The sequence below is a fragment of the Vipera ursinii genome (genome assembly GCF_947247035.1).
Source record: "Vipera ursinii genome assembly, chromosome: 4".
Taxonomy (NCBI): domain Eukaryota; kingdom Metazoa; phylum Chordata; class Lepidosauria; order Squamata; family Viperidae; genus Vipera; species Vipera ursinii.
The window spans coordinates 81,784,737-81,811,877 of NC_139514.1; the positions used below are offsets into that span (position 1 = coordinate 81,784,737).

At 41.6% G+C, this 27,141-nt stretch overlaps 1 protein-coding gene across 1 annotated transcript in view; it reads left to right on the forward strand.

Annotated features, from left to right (window-relative positions):
- The window catches only part of OCA2 (OCA2 melanosomal transmembrane protein), a gene marked incomplete at its 5' end in the record, with an annotated part of 243,872 nt that overhangs the window by 76,827 nt on the left and 139,904 nt on the right, over positions 1 to 27,141 (forward strand). The window contains 3 exons of the mRNA XM_083361506.1: positions 246 to 370; positions 5,524 to 5,662; positions 10,902 to 11,034. Coding sequence (XP_083217632.1) covers positions 246 to 370; positions 5,524 to 5,662; positions 10,902 to 11,034 — 397 coding nt within the window. The remainder of the gene's footprint in view (positions 1 to 245; positions 371 to 5,523; positions 5,663 to 10,901; positions 11,035 to 27,141) is intronic.

The window sequence follows — 27,141 nt, forward strand, 5'->3', positions numbered from 1 at the left end:
AGGTGTTCTTGTTGAAAACATCTTGTCCTTTGATGCAGTATTTTGCCCAATTGAAGGTTATAATATATTAAACAGTCACAAGCATTTAAGTATATAAAATATCTATCTAGAAGTTCAAATCTTCTCTTGAGATCAACAGAATCCCTAATATATGTCATGACAAGAAAAACTGATCTGTTGAAATTTGCATTATGTTGTTGATCACCTTCATCTATTTCACTAATTTTTTTGCGTCTTTTTATTAGGCCTATAGACTTTCTCGAGGCAAGGTGTGGGCCATGATTATCATTCTCTGTTTTTTCGCTGCAATTCTATCAGCATTTCTGGACAATGTTACTACAATGCTCCTCTTTACTCCAGTAACTATAAGGTATTTTTCAAATTGTCATATGTATTGCAGTACATTATTTATTTGATTGCATTAATATTTTATATTTTTCACTTTGGAGTTAAACGGTTCAAATTGTCATATAGGCATGAAGCACATATAAATAGAAGTAAAATAGCATACTATAAAAATAGAAGTGGAACCTGTAGTGAAACTAAGGGGTTTTTTTAATTGCATGAAGTCTGACATGCCCTATTCCATAATCACACCCCAGTTTTTCCTTCCTTTAGCAATAATAAATCAGCATTCTGAGGTAGATAAAGATGTACAGCTGTTTCTGAAGTATTTTCATTTTTTTGCTTTATTATAAAAAAATCAAACTTTCAGAAATCATGGTAATACTTGGTCAATACTTAAGCAAAAGCTAAAGCCAATAAACATAGTTTAAAATCTGTCTGTATAAAATAATTGCTCCTGAAATTAGATTCCCTGGACTGAGTTAGCTATAAAGAACATTACTGAAGACTTATCAGCTAATTAAAAAGAGAGAATTTTCTCCTAATTCATCCAACCAAGGTTATGATCACATTAATAGATCTGTGTGCCATGCTGAGTAAAAATGAAGTGGTGCTATTGTCTTGATTTTGCCCAAATTGTCTGAAATGGGACCTCTGAAATGGGATGTTGTGAAAGGTCCTTTCATGGAAAAATTAATCTGTGATTGGCACAAAATATTAGCTAAGTACTTAGCAGAATAAAAGCATTTCCAAGTGGATCAGCACTATAAAAGTGTATGTACTCACTCTCTGAGTGGCAATATAAAAACCATTGTTTCACAAAAGTCACTTGTGATTCTCTGAGGACCAGTGAAACAAGATATTGTGTTGAGAGACAACAATGCTTTAAATCCATACTGATATCTTTCTTCTGGAGTAAATGAAAACTGAATAATAAAAGAAGGAAGACAACCAGCAAACCAGGTATTGCCAAGATTTCAGTTGGCAATCATACTGAGCTATTTTATAGGGTTTTTTAAAAAAATACTTCAGCAATCTTGAAGTTGCTTTTAGTCTACTTCTCAGTAGTTAAAGATCCTGAGCTTGTCAGCTGAAAAGCTGTCAGTCCAGGTTCGAGACTTGAGTGCTGTGCGATGGGGTGAACTCCCATTCCTACCCCAGCTCCTGTCCTCCTAGCAGTTTGAAAGCATGCAAATGTGAGTACATTAATAGGTACTATTTTGGTGGGAAGGTAATAGTGTTCCATGTGCCTTTGGTGTATAGTCATGCTTGCTACATGACCACAGAAAATGTCTTTATGCTGACTCCCTTAGCCAAGAAACAGGGATGAGCACCGCCCCGTAGAGTTGGATACAATAATCAATTGCATAATATAAACTTTAAACTAGAGCAAAGCTTGATATGAAAATATGATTGCAAACAAAAGGATAAAGAAAGACTATTATAGTACAAAGTATTTTAGTGGTCTTCCTTTCGCTCTCTTTTTCACCCCAGCCATTAATTTCTGCTTACATATTTTTATAGTATACTTTATACATTTGTAAATCCATCATATCTATTGGATCATTTGGATTACCTTTTTAAACAGTTTCTCTTTTTATCAAAGAAACAAAATCTAAGCGTGGTAATATGTTGTATATAAGGGAACCATTCTTGAATTTGATCAGATTTCTCTTAAGATTATAAATAAACAATTTTACACTGCTGGTATTCTCCAATTTTACTTTCCCAACCCAGTATCAATGGCCTAACATCACACTTTGGGAATTAATGAAGATGCTTAGATAGATAGATAGATAGATAGATAGATAGATAGATAGATAGATAGATAGATGCTACTGTAGATAGATAGGTCCAGCCCTCATTTTTCTGTGTTTCCTTGCTTTGGAGAGTTTTTGTCTCTGAATCCAGTTCACTTCCAAAATTAAACATAGTTTAGAAATGAACACAATAGTGAGGTAAAGTCATTCATTGAAAAAAGGATTGACTGTCCTTTTTTTATCTGCATGTCAACTCCAAACATGGCTCCCTGCACTCTACTTCATTCAGTTCTTTTTCTAGATGTATTTCCCCATTCCTTCCTTCTGTTTTTTTTTTTTACTTCAGTCAGCATCAGTCATAGTCCAATATGTTAAGGCAGGGCTTTTCAACCTTTTCACCCATTGTACCATTTTTAGGATATGGTAACATCCGAGTACCACCAGTTGCCTAGCAAGGTGTCATAAAAAAAGGAAAAAAGTGATGAAGTACAGGAGGTCCTCAACTTACAACAGTTCAGTTAGTGACTGTTCAAAGTTACAATGGCACTGAATAAAGTGCCCCCCAAGCCACAGCTGAGCAAGACACCTGCCTGCCCGCCTGCCCGGGGGTGCTCTTCCTCCTGTCCGAGATTTTCATTGTTGTGAGCATTTCTGTTGAGGATTGGCAGTGGGGGTGGGGTGGGGTGGGGTGTTTGGTTTTTATTCCCCCCTCTGCTGGGTGGTTGCAGCAGGTTTTGGTCACTTCACATGACCCTGGGAGCCTGGGGCTGATCCTGGTGCTTCCACTGAGCCCTGAAGAAGCGCTGATCCTGGTGCTTCCACTGAGCCCTGACAGCCCTGCAGCTCCAGCCATCTCTCACTCAGACTTGTGTGGTGCTGCCGCCGGTTCAGCTCATTCCCCTCCCCCGCTACCACTTTTCTAGGATGGTCACATACCACCTGCCAGGTGCCAATGTACCAGAGGTGGTACCCGTACCACTGGTTGAAAAGCCCTGTGTTAAGGAATTATGGGCATCATACTCACAAGTTTTGTCTACTCCTGTTCTAGAGATTCCTTTCCCTCACCTGCTGTATGTAAGAACAGAAGATTAAACAGTCAAATCAGCTTCATACAATAGCGGTTTAACTATGAATTAACTTATCTTCTCTTACCAAGTTGGCAGAACTTACCAAGTTGGCAGAACCCCAGTGATGCCCTCACCGTGATGTCCCGTTGCCTGGAGGTGGTTCGGGTCTGGATGGGGAGGAACAGACTTCAACTCAACCCCGACAAGACCGAGTGGCTTTGCATACCTTCATCCCGGGTTTATTCGGACATTCCATCTCTTTCTATGGGGGGCGAATTATTACCCCCCGTAGATAGGGCTCGCAACTTGGGAGTCCTCCTAGATTCACGGCTCACTCTGGAAGACCACATAGGAGCTGTGACTAGGGGGGCTTTCGCCCAGGTTCGCCTGGTGCGCCAGTTGCGGCCCTATCTAAGCCGGGATGATCTATGCACAGTCACTCACGCGCTCGTGGCCTCTCGACTAGACTACTGCAATGCTCTCTACATGGGGCTGCCCTTGAGGACCACCCGGAAGCTCCAACTGGCACAGAATGCAGCCGCGAGAGTTGTGTTGGGAGTTTCCCGATACTCCCATGTTATACCTCTGCTCCGTGAGCTGCATTGGTTGCCAGTTGTCTTCCGGGTGAGATTCAAGGTACTAGTCATGGTGTTTAAAGCCCTACATGGCAGGGGTCCGGAGTACCTCAGGGAACACCTGCTGCCGGCGTCAACTTCCCTCCGCCCTGTGCGTTCCCACAGAGAGGGCCTCCTCAGGGTGCCACCGGTCAGAGAATGTAGATTGGTGGCCCCCAGGGGGAGGTCTTTCTCTGTGGGCGCCCCGGAGCTATGGAACCAGTTACCGGTTGAGCTCCGGACGGCGCCCGATCTTCGCTCCTTTCGCCGCGATCTGAAAACATACCTGTTCGAACAAGCCGGCCTGGCCTGAGGGGGGATTGGTGGGGTTTTACTATCATTTTATTGGGGTTTTATTAATGTATTTATTGTTGGGCATGTATTTAATTACTTTTTAATTTTTGTAGCTTTGTGTTTTATTCTTGCCCTGTACACCGCCCTGAGTCCTTCGGGAGAAGGGCGGTATAGAAATATTAATAAATTAAATTAAATTAAATCTTTCACTCTGTGGAAGTGATAAAACTAGCATTTTATGGTGAATGTTTTTTTCCTGATAGGCTCTGAAATGTTGATTTAATTGGAAACAATATTAAACACACTAATTTCTAGATTCAAATATTTTTTATCTACTTGAGTGTCTTGTCAATTAGAATGAGGAGCACATATTGAATGAATGAATAAATAAATGTTTTCATATTATGGTGGGGATCTCACATATAGTAATACTTTTTTAAAAAACCAGAATTTTAAAATAAACTATATATTCTCTTACATGGTTTATTAACCATCCAGTTATTGTTATTGTCTTCCCCAGGCTTCTTCACTCCAATTTTAAAATGATTTTGTAAGCTCTTATTACCATGGTGATGAGGCTTAGTAGCAAATTCTCCTGATTCCCTGACAATAGGGTTTTACCAATGATGCATGAAATATGATCTTATTTCCTTATGAGGTTTTGTGACAAACTCACTTTTTGAAAGGAAAAGAGCCACAGCTCTGTTTAAGAAAAAAGACCCCATTCTTGCTCATGTTTCCATCACACTGCTACTCAACATTGGTTTTTCACATAAAACATTGTGAAAAATTGGAAATAAATCTGAATCGAGAAGAGACTCCTATAACATTACTTAATAGGAAAATTTACTTATCAGAATTGGTTTTATGGACATTGCATATTTTTGCAAAATAATTTGTTCTGCTCCAGATATACATAGACATTTATTTTTAAAGATACTCTGTGCCATCCATTTTAATTTGTTCTTCTCCAATCTCAAACTATAAAATAGGGATGGACAACTTGTAGGTATCTCAACACTGTTGGACTCAACCTCTGTCATCATCATTATGCCTTGTATTTTACAGAAGTTGTCAGGAAGCCCATGCATTTCATTTAAAAAAGCTGACACAAAAACTATTATTTCTTCTGTTTTTGAATTGGAAGGTTGAGATCTTTAAGGATAATTAATGGAAGATGTACCACATATATTCCATACTGCACTTTAACTTTATTAGAGCAAAAATTAAAGGGAAAACTATGTTAATATTTAACATTAAACTCAAGCTATACAGATGATATCTTTTGCTATCTGGTCTTTAGTTTACTCTTAATTTTTGTATGATAGTTTGGGTGCTCTTAATAGGCTCTGTTTTGTTACATTTTTAAGTGAAATATTAATATTATTTTTAAAAATTCATCCAGCAAGGATATTATCTGGTATTTTCTTGGTGCAATTGCAGGTTATGCGAGGTGCTCAATCTCGATCCCAGGCATGTCCTGATTGCTGAAGTTATCTTCACAAATATTGGAGGGGCTGCTACTGCTATTGGGGATCCTCCAAATGTGATTATTGTTTCAAATCAGGAACTCAGGAAGGTGGTATGTATTGCTCTCCGCTGTGTTAATTAAAACAACAACAAATCCCTAGGTATAGATGTTGCTGTATATTGCTGATTCATTCATCTCACTGTGTTGAAAAACGATCATATCCATTCTGACACTGTTGCATATAACCAAACATTTACTTTTTTGTTTTTTTGTTTTTCTCAGAATGATTCTTCAAGGAATAACTTAAATTAGACAAAAAAACCTCCTCAAATCTTAAAGTTTAAATTATTTCTCATCATTAATATGTAGTAACTAACTTATTATCAAACCTTCAAGTTTATATCTACATTCTTGGGATTAAGTGGCAAAGAATCAATAAAATTTATTTCTGAGTTGACACACATTGGAATTGTGTTATAACATGGCATGCAAATATCCGAAATTGCACCCACTGATATGGAGGTTTATTACCGTAATAAGATTATCTATCTATCTATCTATCTATCTATCTATCTATCTATCTATCTATCTATCTATCTATCTATCTATCTATCTATCTATCTATCAAATTAAACTGTTTTTCTCATTCTCAGAGTGGGTAGTTACAGGTAAAAGCATAAAAACCATGTTAAAAACAATATGTACCAAGTTCAGTAAAAATCCTTTATTTTTATCTTGTACAAGACATGAAATAACACATTTCTAATTGCCTGATAATAATATCTTTATTTCCTTTTTCTGCATTAAACATTTAAACTTTCAAATACTGGTACGTTTTTAAGAAACCTGACTATCTTTTATAATTTGAAAAAGTGTTAACATTGCTGTGGCTAATTTACATAATTGTAGTTTAATCCATCTCAGCTCAGAGACAGTGGGGACAGTGGGTGGGATCAGTGGGTGGGATCAGTAGTGTTAAATAGTTTTTGTTCCATAGTCAATGATCTCAGAATGTAATCTACTGTAAAAAGGTTTGTAAGATAATTATGTTAGCATTGGCATATGTCACAGATAACTTCATACACAGTAGGAATTTTTTCTGTCTTACAGACTTCAGACACACTGTATGTCTGCACATTTGTAAAGGAAATTTCAAAGAAGACACTACAGTGTGAAAATGAAATAAGTCACTGTCTTTTGGCCTTTAGGCTTTAGGATTTAATAAGTGAAAATGATTCACAACAGATGTTGTAGAATATATGAGTGTGCAAGCACAGTATCTCTTTAAGGCAACCACATCTTTTTTCAGACCTACACAAATTTGAACTCATTAAAGTAGCATGTCATTAATATGACTCATTAAAATAGTGACACATATTCAGGCGCAGATATATTTTAAAGAAGTACTATTCATACATTCATCCAGATTCTAAAGCACCACTCCTAAATATGTTTTGATGCACATGCAGCCCTTTTAGGCAATACTGTACAGATAGTTATGTAATGGATCTATGACGTCCCTTTCACTTTGGTCACTAAGTGAATAATTGCCATCATTTATTGAGTCATCCTGTGTGATTTGTGATTTCATCTCTGTGTTCTCTATTAATTCTGCTTCTCAGAAGCCAGTTGAGGAGCACATACATAGGAATTATGTGACCATGGGACATTGCAATGGGTATAAATGTGAGGATTGGTTGCAAAACTGTTTTTTCCCAAATAGTTGCCATTTTGAACAGACGTTAAATGAGGCAGTTGGTAAGCAAGGACTACCTGTACTTGTATTTAGAATAAATCTTTCTTGATCTACTAGATTAGTGCATAGTGATTGAATCTGTTTAGATTTGCTACAGTTTGTTTTGTTATAGTATGATGATAAGAATGTGCTTTGTTAACAAATACAACTGTTTTGAAATAGGTGCAGTTTTAAAATGTTTTGTTTCCAAAACAATAGAAACTATATTCACTTATTTGTATTACACAAATGGTATTTTATGTATGTATGTATGTATGTATGTATGTATGTATGTAACAGGTAACTTCATAGATCATAGGAAATTCTTCTGACTTACAGACTTCAGACATACTGTATGTCTGCACATTAATAAAGGAAATTAATTGTATTTATTTATTTACAAATCTATATTTATTTATTTATTTTATTTTATTGAGATTTCTATACCGCCCTTCTCCCTAAGGGACTCAGGGCGGTTCACAGGGCATCTATAAATAACAGTACAAAAATTAAAAGAAAATTAAACCAGTGCCCAATTAAAATACAAGAATGATAAAATAATAAAAACCAATAAAAAAACCCATATACCCCTATCAGGCCAGACCAGCTAATTCAAATAAATGGGTCTTCAACCCGCGACGGAAGGATCGAAGGTCCGATGCCGTCCGGAGCTCAACCGGCAGTTGGTTCCATAATGCCGGAGCACCCACAGAGAAGGCCCTCCCCCTGGGGGCCACCAGTCGACATTCCCTGACCGGAGGCACCCTGAGGAGGCCCTCTCTGTGGGCACGCACAGGGCGGAGGGGAGTTGACGCCGGCAGCAGGTGGTCCTCGAGGTATCACGGACCCATGCCATGTAGGGACTTAAAGATCATAACCAAGACCTTGAACCTTACCCGGAAGACAACTGGTAACCAATGCAGCTCGCGGAGCAAAGGTGTAACATGGGAGTACCGGGAAACTCCCAAGACAACTCTCGCGGCTGCATTCTGTACCAGTTGGAGCCTCCGAGTAGTCTTCAAGGGAAGCCCCATGTAGAGAGCATTACAATAGTCTAGGCGAGAGGTCACGAGCGCATGAGTGACCGTACACAAGGCATCCCGGTCCAGATAGGGCCGCAACTGGCGCACCAGGCGAACCTGGGCAAAAGCCCCCCTAGTCACGGCCACTATATGATCATCCAGAGTGAGTCGTGAATCTAGGAGGACTCCCAAGTTACGAGCCCTATCCACAGGGGGTAAAAACTCACCCCCCATAGAAAGCGATGGAACATTTTGAATGTCCCGGGATGCCGGAATGTACAGCCACTCAGTCTTGTCAGGGTTGAGTTGAAGTCTGTTCCTCCCCATCCAGACCCGAACCGCCTCCAGGCAACGGGACATCACAGCGAGGGCATCACTGGGGTGGTTTGGGGTTGAAATGAAAAGTTGGGTATCATCGGCATATTGATGATACCCAACTCCAAAACCACGAATGATCTCACCCAGCGGTTTCATGTAGATGTTGAACAGGAGAGGCGAGAGGACCGATCCCTGAGGAACTCCACAAGCGAGAGTCCTAGGGGTCGACCTCTGCCCCCCTGCCAACACCGACTGCGAGCGTCCCAGGAGATAGGAGGAGAACCACTGAAAAACTGTGCCTCCCACTCCCAATCCCCTGAGACGCTGCAGCAGGATACCATGGTCGATGGTATCGAAAGCCGCCGAGAGGTCTAACAGGACTAGGACAGAGGAATATCCCCTATCCCGAGCCCTCCAGAGATCATTCACCAGAGCGACCAATGCCGTCTCCGTGCTGTACCCGGGCCTGAAACCCGATTGGTAAGGGTCCAGATAATCCGCTTCATCCAGGACCAGAGGGAGCTGATGCGCCACCACACTCTCAACAACCTTCGCAAGAAAGCGAAGGTTGGAGACTGGACGAAAGTTGTTCAATACAGCTGGGTCCAAGGCAGGCTTCTTGAGGAGAGGTCTCACCACCGCCTCCTTCAAGACGGTGGGGAAATAACCCTCACTCAAAGAAGCAGATATAACCGCCTGGAGCCAGCCTCGTGTCCTCTCCCTAGCTGCATAAACCAGCCAAGAAGGGCATGGATCCAATAAACATGTGGTGGAACTCAGCCTCCCCATAATCCTGTCCACTTCATCAGGGGTCACAGAATCAAACTCCTCCCAGATAACATTGACAGGACCGCCCGTGTCCTGATCGCCAGACTCTGCCCAGCTGGAGTCCAAACCGGTCCGAATCCGAGCGATTTTATCCGACAGATGTTGACTAAATTCCTCGGCACGACCCTGCAAGGGATCCTCCCTCACCTCCTGATTAAGAAGGGAGCGAGTCACCCTAAACAAGGCGGCCGGGCGGTTATCTGCGGACGCGATGAGGGTAGAGAAGTAATTACACCTCGCCGCCCTCATCGCAGCGAGATAAGACCTAATGTAGGTTTTTAACCGCAACCGGTCGGATTCAGATCGGCTGGACCTCCAGCAGCTCTCTAGGCCCCATTTCTGACGCTTCATCTCCCGGAGCTCCGCGGAGAACCATGGAGCTCGCTGGGATCTGCACCGGGTCAGGGGCCGCAAGGGTACAAACCGGTCAAGTGCCTCAGTGGCTGCCCACACATCTGTGGCTGGCCACACATCTCACAAGAAGTGACTATGGATGGTGTATAGCCTATATCTTTTTTATTATATATTTGTGAGAATAGAATAGAATAGAATAGAATAGAATAGAATAGAATAGAATAGAATAGAATAGAATAGAATAGAATAGAATAGAATAGAATAGAATAGAATAGAATAGAAGCTGGAAGAGACCTTGGAAGTCTTCTAGTCCAGCCCCTTGCTCAAGGAGGAGAACCTATACCATCTCAGACAAGTGACTGTCAAGCCTCTTCTTAAAAACCTCCAGTGATGGAGCGCCCACAATTTCTGAAGGCAAGCTGTTCCACTGGTTAATTGTCCTCACTGTTAGGAAGTTTCTCCTTAATTCCAGGTTGCTTCTCTCTTTGATCAGTTTCCATCCATTATTTCTTGTCCTGCCCTCTGGTGCTTTAGAGAATAATTTATTTTATTTTCTTCTTTGTTCATGGTCTAGATTAGAATTATTAATTATAACTTGTCTTCCACCTTATCTTTTGATGTCATAATCATATTTTAAAGACTCATATTTTAAGACAATTCATAATGGTACACTGACAAATGCTTCTTAAACTATCTTCCAGCATAGTGTAACAGATCAAAAGGCAAGTGTCACGGTGCAATGGAGTGTGTGTGTGTGTGTGTGTGTGTGTCTGTCTGTCTGTCTGTCTGTCTGTCTCTCTTTCTCTCTTTGTGTGTGTGTGTGTGTGTGTTTAGAAAGTAATATTCTTAATTTCTTTCACTCGGCAGCCAGTTTTTATTGGAAATGGTGGGCACATTTCCTGCTATGGAAAGCTAGGTGGGGAAAGACATACTGTAAGTGAAATTTGAGCGTTCACCTTAAGATGCACTTCTTCTAACAGAGACATGACCTTGTGATATTAAAAAGAGACATAAAACAGCATGCCATTTTTGATTTCCCTTTTTAACTGAGGAGAACCATTGTAACTGTATTTCAATTGTATTTTTTTTCTAGGGGTTGGACTTTGCTGGATTTACGGGGCACATGTTTATTGGAATTTGTCTTGTACTTCTGGTTTCCTTTCCTTTTTTACGGCTACTTTACTGGAACAAGAAACTCTATAACAAAGAACCAAGTGAGATTGTTGGTGAGTGGAAATTTGAAACAATGTAGATATAGATCTGATTTACTTGATAAAATGAAACACTAAGAAGGGTGTATTGTTTTGAATAAGGATTGAATTTATAGTGAGCTTCAATCCTGAGAATTTGTTGTATTCGGTTCCAGAATTATTTTATCTGTTTATTCAATGCTTATTAAGTTTGTTAGAAAAAGCACGTTATGGACTGCATGTTAAGCAGGTTAAGAGTATCAGATACAATGTATGTTACACAGGTAGTTGACTTGAAAGAAAATTTGCCAAGTGTTGATGTCAGGCATTACAAAGCTATGGCTTTAAATTCAGCTGCCCAGACCCTTAATTGCTTATGAAGGAATTAGCTTATGTGACAGAAGACTAATGGACATGACTGGAATAAGATTAATCTCTTTACTGCATACAGAAAGGACACTCTATACACATAGAAGAATTGTCTATTGTAGTATAAACAAATCAAAGTCCTTATATATTTTATGCTCCAAGTTTAAGTTCTAGGTGTTTTCCTCTTCCAGAATCAACAGATACTTGGCGGATCTTTTGATAGCCTTCATTTAGTTATTCATATAATGGTTCTTCTACTGTCTAGTGTGTGAATTAATATGGTTCCTCATTCCCCAGCTTTATTCTTTACAATAGCAATAGCACTTAGACTTACATACAACTTCACAGTGCTTCACAGCCCTCTCTAAGTGGTTTATAGAATCAGTATATTGCCCCCAACGATCTGGGTCCTCATTTTTCTGACCTTGGAAGGATGGATGGCTGAGTCTACAACTTCAGTTTTGATTCCACTTTTTTGTTTAATATTTCAAAGTAGTAGGCAGTGGTTCCTTTATAGATGTGCTTTCTTTTTATTTTTTATTTTAAATTATCTCTAGCAGGCATAAAATGCATTTTTAGGAGCAGCTGTCAATTAATAGCAATTACTCTGAAATCTTAAATGGTAATCTGAAAACTACTAGCTGAGATGTCTTGAAGTCTTCAAAGAAATTGGTATTATCCTATCCTTTGTTATTTAAAAGAGCATAATTATCTACAACATTCTTGCATTTTACTAACCAAACTGGTTATATATGTATTCCGTAAAGAAGCATATTCAAACTCAAATTAGATGTCATCTGTGTTATTCTCTCATTACTATCTTCAGATTCAGCAGTTCTCATAATTAGTAAACTTTTTTCCTCCTACAATCAGCAGTAGTTACATCATGATGAAACTAATCAGTACTAGCTCAGTAAAAGCAAATACTAAAGTATTAGTTCTATTAATGATTTCTGGGAAATGAGATGAGAGAGTTGATCAAAGTACATTTCATTAAAGTAGATCTGAAACAATTTGGCTTCAGAGAAGTAACAGAATGAGTGCAAGATGTCTTAATGGGATTTTCCAATTTTTAATTGCTGCAGTTTTGTGATAACCTTCAACAGAATTGTTTGAAACAGCTGTTTCAATCAATTTAGTGTCTACAAAGCTGCCCCCTGATTACCAATCAAACAAGTACTGAATGTTTATAAAAAGCCCCTCACTGTCTGTTCTCCATTGCTTAGATTTCCTCAGTTTTCATATTCTTTTTGAGGGTGTTCTGCTGTTATTCAATTGCTTAGGATGAGCAAGGAATTCACAAGATTGCACTTTGAAATGATATTTTAAAATTTAGAGACTTAAAAATGCTGCCTTTTGAAAATCTTAAAATCTTAAATGTTAATCCTCCATTATTTTCCTAATTTCCTAGCACACAGGTTGTATCTTCACCATGCAATTTTTCTTCTGTCCAAATCTATTATTATTTTTAGTTTTTATAATCTGCTTTATTTATTGATTTATTTGATGTCAGTTAACTCAATTTCCAGATCAAGATCTATACCAGCAGATAGCCTCACAATGTTGACCATTTCTAAGACTTGAAAACTAAGGAGGGTTGGACCTGGTTAGTATCTGGTTGGGAACCACTAGACAATTCCAGGATTATAAATGGAGATAACCTTGAAGAAGGTTAAGTAGGAACACTGAAAGTAAGATAAGAGACAGGTGAATTACTCACCTGCCATCCTGAGCCACCTTGTACGAAAGGGGACCCGAGACTTTGATAATTTTACCTGGCACCCACAAGTTCCCATGCCCATAGTTCCAGGCCCACACCCCATCACCCATTTGCAACCCCCTTGCTGCCACCTGATCTGGATGCAACCTGTCCAGTTTAGTGATGAGTCTTCTTCCCCAGTGAAGCTCTGCTGGGCTCTTGCCCGTTGCTGTGCAAGGCATAGTGTGCTGGCAAAGCAAAAAATCAGCCAGCCTATGGTGCCAATCCCCAGTCACTATGCGTTTGAGTGACTCCTTTGTAGTGCGCACCATCCGTTCAGCCTGCCCGTTAGTCGAGGGGTGAAAGGGAGCCGATGTAGCATGCATTATGACATTAGCCATCAAGAAGGCTTGAAACTCTGTGAACTGTGAACGCTGTGAACTGGGCCCCGTTATTGGATACTACGACGTCCGGCAGCCCATGTGTTGCAAAAAGCTTTATAAGCACCTTGATGATCCTAGCAGTAGTCATATTTGTGATAGGAATAACTTCCAGCCATTTACAGTCGACCACCATCAAAAATTGCTGTCCCTGAAAGGGCCCAGCAAAGTCAATATGAATCCTTGACCAAGGAGTATGTCTCCTCCTATCTGTGGACAGGAGCATGTGGCATTTCAGATCTGGACTGTTGACACGTGTAACACCCGTGTACTTGAGCCTCAATAGCCTTATCTAACCCAGGCCACCATAGGTAGCTTCGTGGCAATGCCTTCATCTGGATTATGCCCAGATGTCCCTCATGCAAAGATTGAAGTACCCTGTCTCTTAATGAACTGGGGACAATGACCCTGCTCCCCCATAAAATGCAACACTTGTGAGCTGAAAGCTCATGTCTACATGTGAAGTAGCTCTGGAACTCAGGTCCAGGACTATTTTCAACCCACCCTGTGTGAATCCAGGATAGCACCCTGCTTAAAACCTTGTCTGCAGCAGTTTCTGCAGCCACATTCCCAGCATGGAGGGGAAGCTCAGGCAAATCCTGAATTGACAAAATGCGAGCTGCTGGAGCCAGATCTGGCTCTATCTGTGGCAATGGCACCAGGCTAAGGCTGTCTGCATGGCCCATGTCTTTGCCAGGTATGTGAACCAGCCTGAAGCTGTAGGCTGACAAGAAAATGGACCATCTTAACATCCTAGGGGATAGAATTTGGGGTGTCTGCCTATCTGTAGTAAATAACCCCAACAGTGGCTTATGGTCAGTGAAGACCATGAATTCCCTGCCATACAAGTAATCATGGAATTTCTTCACCCTGGCCACAATGACTAAGGCCTCTTTGTCAATTTGCATGTAATTGTGCTCAGCAGAGGACAATGTCCTTGAGTAATAGACAATTGGGACTTGAGTCTCATCACTTTCCAAATGACTTAAAATGGCTCCTACCCCATAAGGGGATGTGTCACACGCAATGCATACAGGCAATGACTCTTTAAAATGAGTGAGCACTGAATTGGAAGACAGTAGTGACTTTATTACCTTAAAACTGTTTTTGTGAACCTTGGTCCACTTCCATGGGGTGTTTTAGTCTAAGAGCTGGTGTAACGGCTCTGCCACTGCGGGCTTGTTAGGAAGGAATGCATGGTAAAAATTAAGGAGACCCAGGAATGCCTGAAGCTCTCCTTTTGACCTGGGGCTAGGTGCTAGCTGAATGGCCTTCAGCTTGGACTCAGCAGGGTGGATGCCTTCAGCATCAATACAGAAACCCAGGAACTCAGTAGAGGGGACCCCAAAGCTACACTTATTCTTTTTGAGTTTAAGGCCTGCTTTGTGGAACCATTGAAGGACGGCCTTGAGCCTCCTTGCAAGCACCTCAGTGGACTCACCGGTGATGAGCACATAGTTGAAATAGGGGCAAACCCCCGGAATGCCCTTGAGCGTATGCTCCATAACACCTTGAAAAATGCCAGGGGCTACACTAACCCCAAATTGGAGGCGCTTTACTTTAAAAGCCCCCCCCCCGTGCATTACAATGGTTTGTGCAGCTGCTGTGGCCTCATCCACAGGTAACTGCTGATAGGCCTGTGCCAAATCTAACTTCACAAAAACCGTACCCCCTTGCAGTGATGCCAAGATGTGGCTAACAACTGGCATCGGGTACACATGCTGCTTAAGTGCCCAATTAATGGTGCCCTTGTAATCAGTGCAAATCCTGACCTCCCCATTGGCCTTAAGTGGCATGACAATTGGGGTTTCCCATTCACCCCCATCTATGGGCTGTAGCACCCCCTGTTCAACTAGCTTATCCAGCTCTGCATCAATCTTATGTTTAAGCGCAAATGGCACTCTGCGGGGTTTGATCCTGATAGGCATTACAGCAGGATCAAGTTTAAAGGCTATCGGAGGGCCGTTGTACATTCCTAGGCTAGTGTCAAAAATGTCTGTGAACTCCTTGCCTACTGACACCAAGTTTGTTGCTTGTGTCCAGTGGATTCCAGTGAACTGGATGCCCAGAGCATCAAACCAATCTAGCCCAATCAAGCTCGTTCACTGGCCCTCCACCACAATCACATCTAGGGGACCTGAAAACCCCTTGAACTTAATGGCCAAAATGGCCTCACCTTTGACAGCAACTCAAGAGTTTTGGAAGTTGGTCAGGATGATGTTGGATGGCCTAAGCTTGGCCCACCTCTAGCTGTGGTTGCATATGAAGCAGAAGGTTTCGAGAGAAATGATGGACACGGCTGACCCAGTGTCCAGTTCCATCTTGCAAGGGACGCCTTGCAACTCGACTTGAAGTTGCAGCTTGGGCTTAAGGGGGTGGCGAGCTCCCATGCAGCAAATGCTCCAACAGATGGAGCAAAACCCTATGCTAAGCTGCCCTGGGTCCCCGGTACCTCTCCTGATTGGAATGTCTGATTGGTGATCCTTCTGTTGACCTCTGCAGACTGAAGTCATGTGGCCGGTCTTCCCTCAGGCCTGACACGTGGCTGTCCGGAACCTGCAGTCCATGTGTTTCTGGTGGCTGCCACAGCCCGGACACAGAAGAAAAGGAGCTGCCTTGTAATTAGAGAACTAATTACAAAGGACTGCCTTTGTTCTTTGTCACTGTGCTGTTGAACCTTGTCCACTTTGTGGTTGCAGTTGATGTCTTCTGAGAGTTCAGCGTCCTTGTGGTGGACGGACTCCTCGTGTTGAGTGTTTTTGGTGGGCCGCGTGGCTTTCACGGCCCTGCTGGCAGCTTCGTCCACCATGATCTCTTTCAAGGCTTCCTGGAGTGAGAGAGTCTCTTTCACAAAGAGTTTCACAGATGAGTCAGTCTCGAAGCCTTTCTTCTAAGTTGGAAAATTGGCACAGACGTGAAGCTTGTCTCAATGCCGTGATGAATTCCATTGCTGCTTCTCCAGGTTGCTGGACTCTCTCTTCGAAGGCATGCCTCCAAGCTATCACCGATAACTTGGGCTGGAAATGGTCGCTGAGCCATTTCTTCATGTCTGCATACGTTATAGACTCCAGCTGCGCTGGTGCGACCAAGTTCTCTGCAATATTGAAGGTTGCAGGCCCGCAGAGCATTGTGGCCTTCAGGCCATCTTCGGCAACTTGGTTGGCATGGAGGTAGTTTTCGACCCTCGAGATGTACGACACCCATATCTCTGGGTGAGTGACATCAAATTCCTCAAGCTTTCTGACCTTCGCCATCTCGGGAAGTCTTCACAGCTTGGGCTTCTCGTCATCCTTGTCCTGCTTCTTCACGGGCCCTGGGACTGGTCCACAGGGCTGGTGGTCACTAGCATTGCGTGCTAGGCCGACCGAGGGGGGGGAACTGTGTTCCCTGCCAGGCGCTTGCTGGCCTCAACTCCTAGTGACTTTCAGCTCTTCTGAAGAAGAGGGATCCCATCCTCGTCACCAGTGTTGTGTACTGGGTTCTTTGCAACCAGTAGACGAGGCGAGAGAGTTCAAGCAGGAACATGCTTTATTGAATAACAGGAACTGAACTATTCACCAAGCCTTCTATGCAGCTATTTATACTGCTGGACACTAGGTGACAGCAAATAGGTTTGAAGGAGCCTATTGCTGCCCTAGAGCCAACCAATGGTCATCCTGGAGTCTGCTTGTCTGAGAAGCCAGTGACAGTTACACAGACTCCCTGATTATGCAATCTCAAACAGCATTCAAAGACATGTGGTATAGTTCAAGTGAAACAGGCCCAATACATTAAACAATCCATCAGCTGGAAGGGACCTTGGAAGTCTTCTAGTTCAACCCCCTGGTCAAGCAGGAGACACTATACTATCTCAGACAGGTGTCTGTCAGTCTTTTCTTTAAAACCTCCAGTGATAAAGCACTTACAACTTCTGAAGGAAAGGTGTTTCACTGGTTAATTGTTCTCACTGTTAGGAAGTTTCTCTTTAATTCTAGGTTACTTTTCTCTTTGATTAGTTTCCATCCATTGTTTTCTTGTATTGCCTTCTAGTGCTTTGTAGAATAGCTTGACTTTGTGTCAACCCCTGAGATATTGGAACACTGCTATCAGGTGACCCCTAGTCCTTCTTTTCATTAAAGTAGACATACCCAATTCCTGCAACTGTTCTTAATATGTTTTAGCCTCTAGTCCCCTAATCATCTTTGTTGCTCTTCTCTGCACTTTTCCCAAAGTCTCAACATCTTTTTTGTAATGTGCTGACCAAAACTGGATGCAGTATTTCAGGTGTGGTCTTACTAAATATTTATAAAGTGGTACTAATATTTCATATGATTTTGATTCTGTGCCTCTGTTTATACAACCAAGGATTGTATTAGCTTTTTTGGCTGCTGCTGCACACTGATGGTTCATGTTTAAGAGATCGTCCACTAGGATTCCAAAGTCCTTCTCACAGTTGCTGTTTTTGAGCCAGCTTTTTGACTAATCTGTACTTGTTCCTTTGGTTTTTTCTGCCTAGGGGTAAATCCTTGCTTTTCTCCACATTAAATTTCATATTGTTGGATAGGGCCCATTGTTCAAGTTTGTCAAGATATTTTTGGATCCTGAGGGTGTCTTCTAGTGTGTTGGCTATTTCTGCCAGCTTAGTGTAATCTGCAAATTTGATGAGTTTCCCTTCTATTTCCTCATCTAAGTGCTTCATGAAGATATTGAATAGTACTGGGACTAAGATGGAACCTTGTGGTACCCCACTGCTTAGTAGATGTAGTACCATTAAGGACTACTCATTGAGAATGGTTTGTCAGTCAGTTATCAATCCACCTGGTGGTGATGCTGTCTATCCCACATTTTTGTAGTTTATGAAGAAGTAGGTTGTGGTCTACTTTGTTGAATACATTGCTGAAATCTAAGTATACTATGTCCACAGCATTTTGCCAGTCTATTAATTTAGTCACTTTGTCAATGAATGAAATAAGATTGATTTGGCATGATCTGTTTTTAACATATCTGTGATGGCTTGTAGTTCTAACTTTATTTGTTTCTAGATGTCTGCAAATCTGTTTTTGATTATTTTTTCCAGTATCTTCCCAGATATTGATGTTAGGCTGATTGTTCTGTAGTTTCCTGGGTCTGTTTTTCTTCCTCCTTTTTTGAAGATGGGAACCATATCAGCTCTTTTCCAATCCTCTGATAGTTCCCCGGTGCTCCAGGATTTTTTGAAAGATATGGTACAATGATTGTGAGATGACATTTGCCAGCTCCTTCAGAACTCTGGGATGTAATCCATCAGGTCCCAGTGATTTATATTTATCAAGGTCAGACAGGTGTTCTCTTACCATTTTCTTGCTTATTTTAATTTTAGTTTGTCTTTTACAGTTATGTTTTTGGTAGTTGGGATACAGTTTCTTTTTGCATGAAGACTGATACAAAGAATGAGTTAAGCAACTCTGCTTTCTCTCTACTGCTTGTTATTTCCTTGTCATCTTCTCTCTTTCCTTGACTTTTTTCTTGTTTTTTCAAAAACTAAACAAAAAACAAAACAAACAAACAATCAAAAAACCTAAATAAAAGCCTTTTCGAAAACTAAATGAAATAAAAAACAAAAACAAAAAAGACACTGAAACATGGTCAAGAGCTACCTTTCTCCTTTTAAGCAAATTTGACTGCCCAATGCCAGAAGAAATGCATGCTACTGTGCTGAAGATTTGGCTGAATCCTTATATGTTATATCTGAGAAATGTTGACCTGTCTTTAAAAAAAAGGGGAGGGAAAGAGGGAGACAGGGGGGAAAGAAATATTAGATGCAAATTAATTTGTTATATGGGAAGATTGTATGATGCATCATTGAGAGTTTGATCTCACAATATCTGGAAAACAATGCAGTAATTATCAGAAGCCATCATGGAGTTAAGAACAATCTTGCCTGACTAGTTTTATCTCATTTGGTTTGATTGGAGAACTCCCTTAATAGATTATTGAAATGTAGTAGACATAATATACCTTGCCATGAACAGAAGCATTCAACAACACACCCAAAGGATGCTGAATAGCAAGCTTGTTAAGTGTGGGTTGGCTGACAATTAAGGGGATATGCTGCTGTCTGTAAAATTAGATTCAAGGTTCTGATCAATGATCTTTCATTGAATTTGAGACAAATATAAATTAGGATTTCAGAAAGATCAGTCTTGGTTTGTTTATTCTTCAACATTTTGGTTTGGGTGAAGTGATTATCAAATTTGCTGATGATATACTGTAGAATTGGCTGGGATAGCTAATATTATAGAAGACAGAAATAAAATTCAAAATGCAAAAGAGATCTTAGAATAGTAGCTTATTGCAAATTGATAAAACAGACAGAAGGATGATTTGGTTACAATGAAGAGAAATGCATTTTAGGCTGTATCAACAGAAGTAAAATTTCCAAATCACAGATATGATGTTTTCACTGTATTCTGCTCCCACATCAAATACTGTGTCCAGTTATGGATGTCACACTTTTGAAGGAATAACAGAGATAATTGGGGAGCTACAAACTAAGCTCTAAGAAAAGATATTGAAATATCTGAGTATGTTTAGTCCTGAAAAAAACTAAGTGTCAGAGGTGGGAAATGATAGTACTCTTCAAATACCTCTAAAGGTGTCATGTAGATGAAGGTTAAGATTCATTCTCATTCCAGAATGCAGCACATGGAATAATGCATGACATTATAGCACAACAGGTGGCAATTGAATATGAGACAGTAAAATGAATTACTATAGAGGGGATGGAGATTAGATTGTTGGGTTATTTCATTTTGGACTCTCACACTGAGCCAGTGGTTGGATTTAGCATAGTGGTTAAGTCACTAGATTAAAAAAACAGGAGACCATGGGCCAGTCACACTCTCTCAGCCAAATCCACCTCACAGAGTAGTTGTTGTAGGAAAAATAGGAGAAGGGAGATTTGTTGGATATGTTCGCTGCCCTGTGTTTTTTGTAAAAATGATAAAAGGGGATATAAATAAAATAAATTAACTTGATGTTCTGAAAGGCATCTGTTTGGAACACCAGGGCAAGCACCTCTTCTTGCAAGATTTTATTTCCAACTAAGAAAATCTGGGGAGGCTCAGCCCAGGCACAGGATCTGTCTGATTATTACTTAGGCTTGAGCTTCCTTCATCTCTGGATTTCATTTCTCAGTACATTGATGGGGACCACCACCCACTTTGGTCTTTAGGAAGATATTAAAGTATCTTTTTTGATAAGTCTATAACTTTTATTTTTTTCTTTTTAAACATTTTATCCCTATCACCAAAAAATAATTTTGTTCAATTTTCCTATGTTTATATAAACTAGGAAGTTTCATGTGTTTTAAATTGGTATTAAAACTCTGGTCTAATTGTTTTTAGAGCAGTGTTTTTCAAATGTGGCAACTTTAGGATGTGTGGACTTCAACTCTCAGAATTTCTGGAATTTCAGGATTTTGCAGAGTTATAATTTAAATATTTTAAAGTTGTCAGTTCTTGAAAATCACTCTTTTAGATTATTTGGAGATTTAGATGGCTTTACAAGTAAAATAAATTCTGCTATTTCTGAAGGCCCATATTAATTCTGGAACAGAGATTAAATTTATTGGCTGCTCAAAGTTATCCTGTGGTAAGATGGGCGGTCAATATATTTAATAAATAATAATAAAAAAATAAAGCAATTTTCTTTTAACTAAACCAACTGGTAATTCTAGCAGTTGCCATTGACATGTTACCCAGTTTGGAAAGGCTCTGCTAAAAAGAATTTAGATTTTTCTTTCTTCTTGGAACCATTTTGGAGGGGTTCTGCCAGATGAAATAAGTTTCACTAAATAAAACAGAACAAGAACCACCCAGAGTTCCTCTTTGAGGGAGATGGGTGGTTTAGAAATATGAAATATAAATAATAAATAACCAGTAACCAGTACTGTAACCAGTGCATAACTGGTCCTGGAGATAATCTTCTCAAATCAGTAATGTAAAGTTCAGGGAACATACTGTAATTCCCATGAGTTTTTTTTCTTTTCTTTTAAGGCTTCTTCTCTGAGCTCTCATCCCAAATTCTGGAAAGCTAAAACAATTACAGAACTGTTTCAAGCCATTTGTGTGAGCAGATCTTTTCCATTGTTAAATGCGAAACAATTACTTTTGCTCTAGTTTGCTATCAAATGAATAATAATTTAAATGTTTGTGTTTTCGTAAAAAGACATATCTAATATAGAGTCTTACTGAATGATTGTAAAGCTTGATAGAGGTGTATTTAGGTCATGATCACACCATTCCTTCAAAACAAATTTGATATGATTACCTACCCATACATAATATATTTCTTTTCTGAGAATTGAAATGCTCTGCTTGATTTAGGGATAGATTTATGGGTATATGTGAAGCACTTTACATGGCTTGAAGATTGATAATTTCAGTTTGATCACAGTATCTCTGGATTCATTTCTTTATTTTCCATTGTTTGTTTTCTTGGCTATCGGTGATAGTGGATACCACTAGTCTTCTCCAACATCAAAGTTGAAAAACATCAATATTCCTTATATTCTGCTTCTTCAAAGTCCAACTTTTGCTTTCATAGAGTGTCAGAGTGCATACCATTCCTTGTATGATTCTGATCTTTGTAAGTACAGGCATGTCATAGCATCTGATTATTTTTTCCAATGCCTTCATTGCTAGTCTGTGGCATATTTTCTTGATGGCTGGATGCTTTTTTGTTTTATTTTGTTATACGCAGTACCAAAAGGCATAAGTTAGTCAACACTTCAATATTTTTTCTACAGTGGTTGTTATACCTTCTGTCATTAGTTTGGTCTTCTTTAATTGTAGTTTTAATTCTCCTGTTTTATTTCTATTTTCTAAGCCAGGGGTCTTCAAACTTGGCCCTTTTATGACTTGTGGACTTCAACTCCCAGAATTCCTCAGCCAGGCATGCTGGCTGAGGAATTCTGGGAGTTGAAGTCCACAAGTCATAAAAGGGCCAAGTTTGAAGATCCCTGTTCTAAGCCATACAGACCAGCTAATCTTATTTCCTCAGTTTCAACTGAGTATACCAGTTTAGTATACCAGTTTAGTATACCAGTTTCCAGCCGCAAGTACTGCATCTTGTTTGCATGTTCTGTCAAGATGTGTTTCAGATTGAACTTCCAGATGTATTTCAGATTGAATCCTATCATAAAATTCTTCTGCATTGGATAACAAGCATATTAAATGGTGTCCATGAAGTCTCTTTGTAGAATATTCATTCAAAGACCTGATGGTTCATTTGGTTTCTTGGTGAAGTTCAGGAGTGATTTATGATAGTCTTCTCTTATGGAGTAAAATGATGTGGTTATTGTTAAATATTCGGTTCTTGAGGCATTAAGCGAGATGAAGTGTTGAAACAGCAACAAGTTTATTCTAACTCAGAAGATAACAGAAGCAAGCTAATAGCTGCTGCACAGCTCTTTATATGGTTGGCCTCTAGGCGGCAACCAATAGGTTTAAAGTAGCAGTTTCCCACTCCAAACCTAATTAACAGCATGGAGACAGCAAGTCTAGCTCAGCAACAGCAATGGTTACATAGCACACAGAAAGTAGGTCAGACATTAAGCAAGCAGTCAGACATTAAGCAAGAGAATTAAAACATATAAGGCCAATACATCACACCCCTTTCCCCTAGATAGCACAAACTCCCAATTGTTTTACATAATCCTGTAGATCCTTAGGCAGCCTTCGTGATCATTCAGAATGTCTAGGGGTTACAGGGATCTCCCAGTCTACCTGCTTGCCTGCCAGGCTGGGTAGACCAGGGCTATGAGATTCAGTGGAGTCATTGTGTCTTGAGTCCCTTTGGCTGGCCAGTCCCGGATGGCCCAAACCAAAGTCCAATTGTGCAACGAGGTCTGCAGGACTGTCTCTCAGTTCAGTTTGCCTGTCCTGGTTAGCTGAGACAGACTCTGTGTTTGGAGAAGACTCTTCTATGGCCATCCCCCTGTCACCATGAACAAGAGTTCTTTCAGAGTGTGCAAGCTGCTCTGTTCAACTGCTGTCCTATGGGCCCATTGTTTGGCCCTTTCAGGAGTCCTGAGCCAGTGTCTGATCTGCTAGCCACCGACGCAGCTGAACAATGTGGCGAGGAATGACTCACCCATCTTCCAGGACCACCTCATAGGAGAGTGGTCCTGACATTTTAACAACCTTTGCTGCCACCCACAAAGCCCCTTGCCTGTAATTCCAGGTCCAAACCCGGTCACCCACTTTTAAGCTTCTTCGACGCTTCGGCCGTGCAGTGTCTGAGGCAACTCTGTCGGGGTGCAGCCTGTCCAGGTTGGTGATCAAAGGCCTGCCCCAATGAAGCTCGGCTGGGCTCTTGCCCATGGCAGTGCAGGATGTTTGCTGGCAGAATAGAAAATCAGCCAGCCTGTGGTGCCAATCCCCTGTGACAATTCGTTTCAGGGATTCCTTGGTTGTGCGAACCATGTGTTCCGCTTGACCGTTCAATGACGGGTGAAAAGGAGCCAACGTCATGTGCCTTATGAGATTGGCCCTGAGGAAGGCCTGGAATTCTGAAGCGGTGAACTGGGCCCCATTGTTGGAGACTAAGACATCTGGAAGCCCATGTGTTGCAAATAGTTTCCACAGCACCTGGATAGTCCTAGCAGTAGTCCTAGTGGAAATTGGTACCACCTCTAATCATTTAGAGTGGCTATCGACCACTATTAAAAACAGCTGTCCCTGAAAGGATCATTCTTGACCACGGTGTGTGTGTCCTCCCATCAGTGGACAGGGGCCTGTGACATCTCCGGTCTTGGATTGTTGACACGTGTAGCAACCATGTACTTGGGCCTCAATAGCTTTATCTAGCCCTGGCCACCAAAGGTAGCTCCTCGCCAGTGCCTTCATCTGAACTATTCCCGGATGGCCTTCATGCAGAGACTGAAGAACCCTGGGCCTTAATGAGCTAGGGACTATGACTCTACTACCCCAAAGAATGCACCCTTTATGAGCTGAAAGTTTCTTTCTCATAAAAAAACTTTGTAATTCTGGCCCTGGACATTTGTCTGCCCATCCTGTGTGAACCCAAGTTAGCATATGGCTAAGTGTTTTGTCAGCTGCTGTCTCAGCAGCTACGTCTCCAGCATGGAGAGGAGACTCTAGCAAGTCCTGTATGGCTAAGATGTGTGCAGCTGGAGCCAGATTTGGCTCCACGTGTGGCAAGGGCAACCTGCTAAGGCTGTCTGCATGGCCCATTTCTTTGCCCAGTTTGTGAATAAGCCTGTAGCTGTAGGCTGAAAGGAAGATAGACCACGTCAGCATTCGAGGAGACAGAATCTGAGGTGTCTGCCTGTTTGTAGTGAACAACCCTAGAAGTGGCTTGTGGTTTGTGAAGACCATGAAATGGCAGCCATATAAATAGTCATGGAATTTTTTAACCCCAGCCACAATGGCCAAGGCCTCCTTGTCAATCTGCACATAATTGCGCTCTGAAGACAGGATCCTCAAATAATAAGAGATGGGAGACTGTTTCCCATCAGCCAAGTGGCTCAACACAGCCCCAACCCCATATGGTGATGCATCACACGTGATGCAGACTGGTAACTTCTCATTAAAATGAGTGAGTACAGAGTTTGAGGACAGCAGTGATTTGACTGCCTGGAAACTCCTTTCGTGGACATTGGTCCACTGCCATTGAGTGTTTTTGTCTAAGAGTTGATGTAATGGCTTTGCCACTGCGGCCATATGTGAGAGGAATGCATGGTAAAAATTAAGAAGGCACAAGAAGGCTTTTAGCTCCCCTTTGGAACTAGGGCTTGGTGCCTGCTGAATTCCTTTCAGCTTTGAATCAGCTGGATGAATGCCATCGGCATTGATGCGGAATCCCAGGAACTCAGTTGACTGTACTCCAATCTTGCATTTTTCTTTTTTAAATTTAAGTCCCACTGTGCGGAACCACTGAAGGACAGCTCTAAATTGTTCAGCCAGAACTTCTGTAGACTCCCCGGCAATGAGCACATCATGTTCCATCACTCCCTGGAAAATCCCTGGAGCTACACTCACCCCAAACCATAGGCGCTTGACCTTGAAGGCCCCTTGATGGGTCACAATGGTTTGACTGGCTGCCGTGGCCTCATCCACTGGCAGTTGTTGATAGGCCTGTGCTAAATCTAATTTAGTGAACATGCGGCCTCCCTGCAAAGATGCCAAAATATGGCTGGTAACTGGCACCGGGTATGCTTGTTCTTGAAGTGCCTGGTTAATGGTGCACTTATAGTCAGCACATATGCATACTTTTCCATTGGCCTTGAGTGGCATTACTATGGGGGTCTCCCACACCCCACTATCTATGGGCTGCAATACTCCATGACTGACCAGCTTATCCAGCTCTGCATTGAGTTTGGACTTTAAAGCGAAAGGCACTCGACGAGGCTTGACCCGGATTGGCGCTACCAGGGGATCAAGCTTGAAGGCTATCAGAGGGCCCTTGTACTCTCCCAAACTTGGACTGAAAACATCTGCGAACTCTTGCCAGACTGAAGACAAGTCTGCTGCCTGTGTTCAGTGAATCCCAGTTACTTGGATGCCCAATGCATCAAACCAATTGAGCTCTATAAGGCTTGTGCATTGACCTTCCACCACAATAACATCTAGTGGGCCTTTAATCCCCTTGAAAGTAACCAGAAAGGTGGCTTCGCCCTTGACTGCCACTTGGGAGTTTTGGAAGTCTGTGAGCAACAGGTTAGAAGGCTGAAGTTTGATCCCTCTGTTGCTGCGGTTGCATATGTGCCGGAAGGTTCCTATAGAGAAGATGGACATGGCTGAGCCTGTGTCCAGTTCCATTTTGCATGGAACTCCCTGAAGCTTGACTTGCAGTCGAAGCTTCTGCTTAAGGGACAGTGGGCACCAGTGCGGAAAACACTCATTTGGCTGGAGCAGAACCCTACTTGGTGTTGCCACTGGGCCCAGGTACCTCTCCTGCTTGAGTCTTCCTGCTGATGGTCCCTCTGGTGACCTTGGCAGACAGCGGCCATGTGGCCTGGTTTTCCACATGCCCAGCACATTGCTGTATGGAATTGGCATTCCATGAATTGATAGTGGCCTCCGCAACCCATGCAGCTAAGGAACGGAACTGCCTTGTTAGCTGGCCTCAGTCCCTTTTCCTGGTCCCTCTGTAGCTTGTTGACCTTGTAGTCTGAGTCGGTGTCTTCCAACTGCTTGGCGTTCTCGTGGTGGACAGCTTTGTTGATTGGCATGCTTTTGGAGGGCCACAGTGCCTTAACGACCCCTCTGGTGGCTTCATCTGCCATGACCTCCCTCAAGGCCTCCTGTAGGGAGAGTCTCCTTAGCAAAAAGTTTTTGTTGGATTCCTGAGTCCACAGACTAAGTGGTCTCTTAGTCTCTCCTCCAAATCGGTGAAATACTATAACTGACAATTTTGGCTCAAAATGGTCTTGAAGCTTTTTCTTCAAGTTCATGTATGTGATGGACTCTAGCAGCTCTGGGGTGACCAAGTTCTCGGTGATATCAAATGTAGCTGGGCCGCACATGCAGAGGAGTGTCGCGGCCTTCAGCCCGTCTTTGCCAACCTGATTTGCATGGAGGTAGTTCTCTACGTGGGAAATTTAGGATGCCTATCTCTCTGGGTGTGTCATGTCAAATTCTTTGAGCTTTC